A 9,509-nucleotide genomic window follows, 5' to 3' on the forward strand; every position below is an offset into this window, starting at 1 on the left:
TCTTAAACTAATTGGATTTAGTACATTGCTTAAAATTGCCAAAGTTGATCTCAGCATTCCCAAATTATCTGATTTTGAGTCCCGGGACTGGTATAAGAGGTTCACCCATATTTTGTTGTCACCATGGAGACAGCAACAACCTTTCCCTTCAATGTTTGGGGCGATGAGTATAAAATGCACCTCCCTCTGTATCGCGTCATGTTATTATAAAGTAAAGCTATGATGACAGCATGAACATTACTATGTTGTTGTCATAAACCCGTTCTGAGGCTTAAAGGGGCTGGATGCAAGTTTGCCATTTTATACTCACTACTGCCACCTCAGGCCATATGTGTAACTGCACCTTCTATATTAAGCTCGTGCATGACGGCACTTTGGATCGAAGTAACACCTTTTTGAGTGACAGTGCAGGATTTTAGAGGCAGTTGTGGTGAACAGGTCTGGGCTCATTCTACACATTAGGACATGGCTGGAACATGTAGGGGGAGGAAAATACTTACTTTTAACATTTTTAACCTCCCTATAGTCCCTTTAATGTTGAATGATCCCACATTAAAGGCCGCCAAATTTCTAAATCCAAACGTGGATTTTTAAATTTAGCCTATGTTTTTAATTCTTTGACACAAAATGTTCAGTAAACACGATAACTTCCCGGCAGTCCCCCGTGCAAATAGCCTTTGCTACACATGTGAACAAATATTTGAGATGCCTACATAGAATATCTGCACTCATGTGAACTTATAGTGCGTCTGCAAACTGCTTATTTCAGGCGTGCGCCCTTCCTCCCCCGTGGATTTTCCCCTTCAGTTGTCCTGTCGCTGATAGGCTATCAGTGAGATGGAGACTCACGAGACTGGAGGGAGGATAAGGCGTCAGGAATGATGGGAACCTTTCTGTAGAAAGTTGTTGGATACAGCTGGTTCTACATGAGCAGAAGGATAGCACTTTTTGGAAGGACATTGTCACAGTGAAGGTAGGTGTAAATCTATTGTGCATATAGTTGGTTGATTAATTAGATGTTTGTTGTTTAGCCATTTTAAATGTTTGATATCCGGCCTCCATTTGACATCTGTTTTTTCTAGTCAACTAAATACAAGTTAGACCCCATAGCAATAACAAGCTATTTATAAAATTAGGCCTGGTTTGCTCTACTTAAAACAAAAACATTTGTCTTTGATTTAAGTAGCACGTGCGCCCTCTGCTGGTCGCGTATTTTACTATGATTTAGATCAGACACAAAGTCCATAACTGTAAGTTATGAAATGTAAATACTTAAAACTATATATGTTAATAAAGTAAAAACTAATTTTTTTGAGTAACATGCCCAAAGTAAGATCCATTCCTTTTAATTGTTGTTTTTGTACATACTTAGACCTGTGATATTTTTGTTCATGTCCATGACATACAGTGTTGGGGAGAAAACTTTGCAATTATATTTAGTTACAGAATACTGAATACTTGCCTTAAAATGTATTTGGTAACATTTTATTTACTTTGTCCAATCATAGTATTGTATTCTGAATACTTTGATTTGCTTTATAATCATGCATAAAAGCGTTGTATGATTAAAAACATGCAGCTAGACTTATTAATACGTATATATACAACTGAATACAAGTATTCAGTTACTACCCAACACTGATATAATGGTAGTGCCCCCATGAGTGTAGTACACACATTTAGGAATAAATGGAAAGGCGGATACTTTTTTTTAACATTTTATTATCTTTTATGTGGCTTTGTTATAATCTTTTGAGGCAAGCGTAAAAGCAAGGCTATGATCAAGTGTTTACTTTATACCAATATACAATCAATCTCCTACTTTTTTAATGTCACTATTGATGATAACATGTTTTATATTCAGAGTTTAAGTTACTTTTTTTTTTCTTTTTTTTTTCAAGACAATGGACGTCAAACAGGCCTTGCATCTTCTCCTCTGTGCCGCGGCCCTGACTGTTTTTGGCGTCCAAGGTGACGACGAAAACAACCAGGAAAACTCCTGGACTGAACCAAGCCTCCCGGTTCTGCAGAAAACACAAACAACAACCCTGAACTCTCCTACATTTAGTGAACACCAGAGCAACGAGGACGCTGAAGGCTTCTGTGGCATCGAGTGTCAGAGCGACCTACCACCTTTGGATCGAAATGAACGGGAGCAGCTTTTGGGATACGAAACCGTGTATGAGAATGGCACGCGTACGCACACAGACGTCACTCTGCAGGGCTTCAACCAAACCGCAGTGACCACAGGGGCCCGCGCTCGCAGCAAGCGTCACGTCTATGGAGCAGACGGTAGATTTGTCATTTCCGATTCTCATTTCATCACTAACTATCCGTTCTCCACTGCGGTCCGCTTGTCTACGGGATGCTCTGGGGTCCTGGTGTCTCCCAAACACGTGCTGACAGCTGCCCACTGCATCCACAACGGGCGGGACTACTTAGAAGAGGCACAAAGGCTCAAGGTCGGTGTTTTGCAGCTGAAGACGAAAAGACGAAGAGGGCGCAAGAGGAGAGGGAAGTTTGGAACGAAAGATCAGATAACAACAGATGAAGAAAACATAGATGGGCCGACTGGGGGGAAGCTGGCCAGACGAGGCAGGAGACGCAAGGAAGGTTTGGAGAATGGACTGATGACTAAGAGAATGAGGCGAAGTGTAGCAACCAAAAAGCAGCCAGTGTTTCGTTGGACTCGAGTCAAAGAAACCAAAATCCCCCAAGGCTGGATTTTCAAAGTGAGCTCTGCCAAATCTCTGTCCTCTGACTACGATTACGCCCTTCTGGAGCTGAAACGTCCCGTCAAACAAAAGCACATGGAGCTCGGAGTGGCGCCCGATGATCAGTCAGTGGCCCGGATTCACTTCTCCGGTTTTGACGCCGACAAAAGCCACCTGGACGGACGCGGGAAGGAGAAGGTGGTGTACAGGTTCTGCGCGGTGGCAAAGGAGTCCGACGATCTGATTTATCAGCACTGTGACGCGCAGACGGGCGCCACGGGGGCCGGGGTGTATGTGCGGCTGAGGCAGGAGGCGGGACAAGAGGGGGATAAGGGGAAGTGGCAGAGGAGAGTGATCGGGGTGTACTCGGGGCATCACTGGGTGGAGGCGGCAGACGGAGAGCAGAAGGAATTTAATGTGGCTGTGAGGATCACGCCCACCAAGTTTGCGCAAATCTGCCACTGGATACACGGAGATCCGAGACTGTGTGCTAAGATGTGAACTGAGAGCAACGTCTGGATCAAACTTTTGTCATTGTTCTTTGAAAGAGAACTGGAAAGTTACAGCATATGACATGTGAGTGAGATGCCGTACATGCAATGTGTGTTTCCAAGCAGTTTGTTACGCCAGTTTGGAAAATGAAATGGGCAGGGACCAGATCATAGTTATTGAACTATGCTGTATGTGCATATGGCCACGGGAAATGATGCTTTTTGTTCATAGTGTTTATATCATGTATAATAGCGATGTAATTTTGCACAGAATAAAACTGAAAATGACACAAATTTCATTATCTCAGTAGTTTTTTTTATAGAGACACATCTGATTATGATTTGAAATCCCTTTGATAAATGAAGAACCCAAACAGAGATAAGTGAAGGGCCGTGTTGATCCACTGTATTTGTCTTTCATTGCATCTCACATGCATCCCAACATAGCCTTCATATATAATATTTGTGTCCAAATTCTTGATTATTGTTGAAAAAATGAGCATGAATCATAATCTGTATTTTCTTTGAACACTTTGTAGCATCACAATGGATTATACACTTCACTTAGGAAAGAAACAACACACAGAACTTCCATCCTCTGCCGCTGTGACTGTACTGGAAGCAGAAGAATTTTACTTGAAAATCAATAACAATGACCCAAATAATGACGACCACTGAAAAACTGAGTGAAAACATCTGATTCATGTGTCGTTCATGTAATTAGCCACACATTTTGATAACTGCAAAGAGTGCTTTATGGAGTTAATATTTTATTGACTTGGTTCAGGAGCTGGACCAGGCCTCAACAGCCTTACTTAACTTCCTTTCTCCACTTTTTTAGATTATTACCTGTGCAAATGATGCAAAAGTTTCTGCTCATTTGATCACAGTCAGATGTTTTCTAAGACAAGACTGTCACCTTTAGATTTGCATGCTTTTGGATAATACTACATCTACATTTAAACTTGCAGCTTCAGCCATTGTTTGCACATAATTAATTGTGTACAGCTGCACAACAACAAAAATAAGAATCAAGAATATTGGAATAATGGCTCTGGTTGAACATCGAGCAAGGACTCAGTGAGCAACACAGTCACACGCAGTGGAGATGTTTACTTTGGGAGACTGATCTACGCATTACTCATTTCAGCTGTCAGGTTATGGCTAAAAACTAGAGCGGGCTCACACGTTTTCATTTTTAACATCTGGCTCCTATTTCATAATGTTCTTCATCCAGCTCCACCTTTTTACTCATGAACAGTGTTTGACCGGCAGCTGCATTTCCTTGCAGCTTCCTCTTGACATTATAGTCTGACAGATATAACACATTTTTGTTTGATCCCAACAAAAGTGAAGTGGTATCAGATGATAAAGTATACAATCAATAAATTCAAGTGCTGCAAAAACAGTATGTTTATTAAAGGAAATAAAGCTGTCAGTAATAAAGTCTATGCTAAAGCATTGTAAAAACACACATATTATTCATCCAACTACAATATGACCATCATTGGTGAAAAGTCATGTATCTGCAACTGTGTGGAGCTCTGCATTGTTGCTGTTTGTATTCTTACGACATATCCCGAGTGCAAAACCATAGAGCAGTGGATTCAGGCAACTGTTTATGAAAATTATGGCAGAACAAAGGCCAAAGCCAAAGTCATAGAAGCGAATAATCCTCATGTTTTTAGTGAAAATGCCCACCACACTCACTACATTGAAAACAAAGTAGGGCGTCCACAGAACGAAACACGTCACTATGATACTGGTGAGAAGGCGTGAGGTGGAAGCATTGTTGAACAAAGCTGCCTGGTTTAGTTTTCTGTTCAGGAAAATGTACGCACAGGTTATTATTATATATGAGCTGAATATCATAAAGCACTCAGTGAGCAGAACAGCCACTTTTTGTTTAGCAAAGGTGTAGATTCGGTCACAGGTGGAGTACTGAGGGTATTTAATCTCCTGGCGAAATATTAAAGCTGGTGCAGAGAGAAGCATTGAAGTGAGCCACACCAGGGTCAGCAGTCCGTTCTTGAACATCAGACATCTCTGTTGGTGGACGACCTGCATGAAGCGCTGGACGCTCAGAGCTGTGACCGTCAGGAGGCTGCTGTAGAGGCTGCAATATGTTAAAAATCCAACAATCTTACACATCACTGTGCCCAAAGTCCAGGTGAACTTATCATAGATCCAAAAGGGCAGAGTGATCAAACTCAGCAGGTCGGACAAGGCCAAGTTCATCATCAGACTCTGGCTCAGGCTGGACAGGTTCTGCCAGTTTGGTTTGAGGATTATCACGGCCAAGTTTCCAGGGAATCCCACAAGGAAACAGAGGGAGAAAAACACAGTAGCGCCAACAAAGGAGACCCTTGACAACGAAGGAGGAGGATGTCCTGAAGTTGAGATGTTTGTAAAGTTAAAAGTCATGTTCAGCAGGTCCATGTCTGCAAGATATATGTGATCAAAATGACAGGTACCCACTTGTATTTTCAGTTCTTATTTATTTGTACAGCCTATTGTTGGATAAAGCGGAACTAATGTACTGAGGAAGTACATTAAAAAAAAGTATTTACATACTCATCTGTAGATTATGCAATTTTGGCTATAATTTTTAACTTGCTTGTCTCTTCTAGACCCAGACCAAACAATTAACAATGCAAACACTATATAATTGTAAATAAAACATTCCTGTAGTTTGTTATTGATTGTTTCTTGTAGGGCAGAGGCGGTTCTGTGTCAAATTACCCTATATTTTCTTCTTTGAAAACACCAAGACTGCTGTGTTTATTTGAAAAGAAATCTGCCTAAGCTTTGATCTCCGTTTATTACAAACAAAATGATTGAACAAAATGGACAAAGAGTTTTTTTTTTGTTTTTTTTGTGACGATCAACACTTTGTTCTACAGTAAATTTTTCCCATTTTTGTCTGGCAAGTTCAAATCATCTAAAGAGCAGACATATAGATGGATCAATATTTATTGACTAGGTTCGGGAGCAGGACCACCAACCTATCCCTCTTTGCACACCAAACACTGCTTTCACCTAACCACGCCTCTAATTACCCATGAGCCATATCAAGCCAAGCCTCTTCCTCTCAGTTTGAAACTGCCGACCCCACCCTCCCTCCCTTCATATCTGTTCTATTTCAGCAATGATTCTTCTGCTTCCAGGGAGGGTCCCGAAGAGCTGGGTTCATCTGAGACCGATTACCCATTGGCTCATCTTACCCCACTCCCCCCTACACATGTTCCCCCATTGTTATGATTACCATCGGAGCTGGCATGCATGAAAAAATGAACTATCACAAGGTGTTGTCTGTGTCTCCCTCCCTGTGTCTCCATCACGTTAAGCCAGATACAGCTGAGCTAGCGTAATACCTATTTCATGCAAAAATATGTCAAACTTTCTTGCCAAAGGTGCCAGATGTTTTCAAAGACAAGACCAACTCAGTCAGATTTGCATTTGGATAAACATTCAAACAGCCATTCACACTCAACAGGGATGTTTATTTTATTTTAAATACATCACATCAGAAAATCTTATCTTAATGTTTGATGCAGCTTCAGTCATTGGCAGATTTCGCACATTGAGTGTGTCCCTAAAGTCTATCAATGACTGTCGGTACTACAAATTGTAAAACACGGCACAATCTTACACATGACTGTAACCAGGGTCCAGTTGAACAGCACATTGTCGATCCTGAGCATGGATCTAAAGCTGGTCTGCTGGGTTTGGTCACAGCACAAGGCCAGGTTCACTATCAGACAGTTTGGTTTGAGGATTATCACGGTAAAGACAGACAACAGCACTTTGGTAGAAATCACAGATGGTCAGTGCATGATAAATTTGTTATTACTCAGTGTCACTTCAATAACACAGTAACACAGTGGTCAGATGTACAAAGTTTTGACCAAAAGTATGATCAAAGTAAAGGAAGTGCAACGGTTAGAGGAGGAGCGCTGGATGGGCGGAGAACTAACCTGTCACAACTGTCACATTAGCTCTCTCTGGTGTCTGTTCTCCACTGTTGCTCCGATTTGTATTCTTTTTGCAAATCCCAAGGGCAAAAGCATAGAGCAATGGATTCAGGCAACTGTTTATGAAAGTTACTGATAGAAACATGTTAAAGCTCAAGTAATAAAAATTAATAATCTTCACATTTTCAATCAAAATTCCCACCGCACTCACCAGCTGGAAAGATACGTAGGGCATCCACAGAACCAAGAATGTCACTATGATACTGGTGAGAAGGCGTGAGGTTGAAGCATTGTTGAAAAGAACTGCCTGGTTCAGTTTTCTGTTCAGGAGAATGTACGCAGAGGTCATGATTATGAATGAGCTGAATCCAACAAAGCCCTCAGTGAGCAGCACAGCCACTTTTTGCGCTGTAGAGGTGTATATTATGGAACAGGCGAACGTTTGGTATCCGACAACCTGTCGAATCACCAACGCTGGGATGGAGAGGGCCATCGAAGCGATCCACAGCAGGGCCAGTAGCTTCTTCTTGAACGTCAGATATCTCTGGTGCTGTGAGACCTGCATGTAGCGCTGGACGCTCAGAGCAGTGACCGTCAGCACGCTGCAGTAGACACTACATGTTGTCAAAAAAGCAACAATCTTACATGTTACGTCGCCCAGAGTCCAGCTGAACAGCATACTGTAGATCCAAAAGGGCAGAGTGATCAAACACAGCAGGTCGGACAAGGCCAGGTTCATCATCAGATATTGTGTCTGTTTGGACAGATTCTGCCAGTTTGGTTTGAGGATGATCACAGCAATGTTTCCAGGGACTCCCACGAGGAAACAAAGGGACATCAGCACAGCAGGGCCCAAAGCACTGGGGTCCAATGAGAACGAAGCAGGAGAATGTCCTGAAGTCGAGATGTTGGTAAAGGTCTCAGTGGTGAGGTTCTGCTGGTCCATGTCTGCTGCAATGAGGCGTAACAGTTACCCTCTTGTAATGTTAGTCGCTATTTGTATTGTTGTCAACAAATATGTAAATGTTCTACAGCAGGAATACAGTAACTCATTTGAACACTAATATATTCAGAGGAAGGTAACTGATGTTGCATCTACAGAGTTTGCATACAGTGTCACATCGCCATGCACACTCTCAATAGTTACAATAAAGACTTTCAAGTCCATATTTCAACATAATATTGTAACATTTTCATATTAAACTAACTGGATTCAGTACATTGCTTTAATTGGCCAAAGCTGATCTCAGCATTCCCAAATTATCTGATTTCGAGTCCTGGGACTGGTATAAGAAGTTCACTCATATTTTGTTGTCTGAGTTTTACAGTCTCCCTGACACCTCCATGATTTTATGCCATGAATTTTCTTTAATAAAACCTTCAATGTTTCATATTTTCACATGGCTATTAGGCCTTGTGTGCTTTTCATTGTTCCAGGTGAATCACCTTTTGTTTTTACCTCATATACCAGGAGCAAAGGCTTAACTAAAGTGAGATCCAAATGCTATGCTGTGTGTTTAGTTTGTTTAAGAACTTGATCATGCCGAGGCCCAGCTACTGCTGTTTAGGTAGTAAGGGCTTGTCAACATATTGGTCTGGTTAGACATGTTCAAACAAGACCTTTTTCCTTTGGGATGGGAGGCTGAAAGCCCGAGAGCCTGGGGCCTGGTATTTAGTTTGTGTTCCCCTCGCTGAAACGACAAACTAAATCCACAAAATGTTTTTGAGCAAATATCCATTCACCAAAATCCATCAACTCTTTCTCTCCTGTGTAAAAATATACATAGACTGTGTTTTACTTGCTTTGGTAAAGTATGTTTTGTTTTGCTTGTTTTTAAAATGAAATGGGCAGGATCAGAAAATTATTTCATGGAAATAAATAAACAAATGAGTTGCTCACTTTCTAAAAATAAACTATGATGTATGTATACTCCTTGTATGTATTATAGCTACGTAGTTTTGTAGAGAATTATGTGGTCATACCGCCTACGCTATGCCCAATCCCGTCAGACCTTGGAAGCTAAGCAGGGAAGGGCCTGGTCGGTACTTGGATGGGAGACCGTTTGGTAACACCAGAAAGCCTAGCAAATGTAGTGAGTGAGTGAGTGGTTGGTGGTGATCGGAAGGGCCGATGGCGCAGACTGGTTGCCTCGCTTCCGTCAGTCTACCCCAGGGCAGCTGTGGCTACAATAGTAGCTTACCACCACCGAGTATGGAATGAATGAATAATGCAATGTAAAGTGTCTTTGAGTGTCCAGAAAAGCGCTATATAAAACCGATGCATTATTATTATTATTATTATTATTATTATTATTAATTAAAAACATGAC

At 41.5% G+C, this 9,509-nt stretch overlaps 2 protein-coding genes across 2 annotated transcripts; one reads left to right on the top strand and one right to left on the bottom strand.

Annotated features, from left to right (window-relative positions):
- Positions 1–1,904: 1,904 nt before the first annotated feature.
- Positions 1,905–3,333, top strand: LOC306974550 (inactive serine protease 35-like; the record flags this gene model as incomplete). The annotated part of the gene is made up of 1 exon (XM_079571846.1): positions 1,905–3,333. The coding sequence occupies one exon, from the start codon at positions 1,905–1,907 to the stop codon at positions 3,213–3,215; it is 1,311 nt and encodes a 436-aa protein (XP_079427972.1). The 3' UTR covers positions 3,216–3,333.
- A 1,390-nt stretch (positions 3,334–4,723) lies between these two features.
- LOC306975130 (type-1 angiotensin II receptor B-like) lies at positions 4,724–8,153 on the bottom strand (the record flags this gene model as incomplete). The annotated part of the gene is made up of 2 exons (XM_079572550.1): positions 7,825–8,153; positions 4,724–5,358 (listed from the first exon to the last, which is right to left on the bottom strand). The coding sequence occupies exons 1-2, from the start codon at positions 8,123–8,125 to the stop codon at positions 4,724–4,726; spliced, it is 936 nt and encodes a 311-aa protein (XP_079428676.1). The 5' UTR covers positions 8,126–8,153.
- Positions 8,154–9,509: the final 1,356 nt, after the last annotated feature.

The sequence above is a fragment of the Gobius niger genome, assembly GCF_951799975.1.
Source record: "Gobius niger genome assembly, chromosome: 15".
Taxonomy (NCBI): domain Eukaryota; kingdom Metazoa; phylum Chordata; class Actinopteri; order Gobiiformes; family Gobiidae; genus Gobius; species Gobius niger.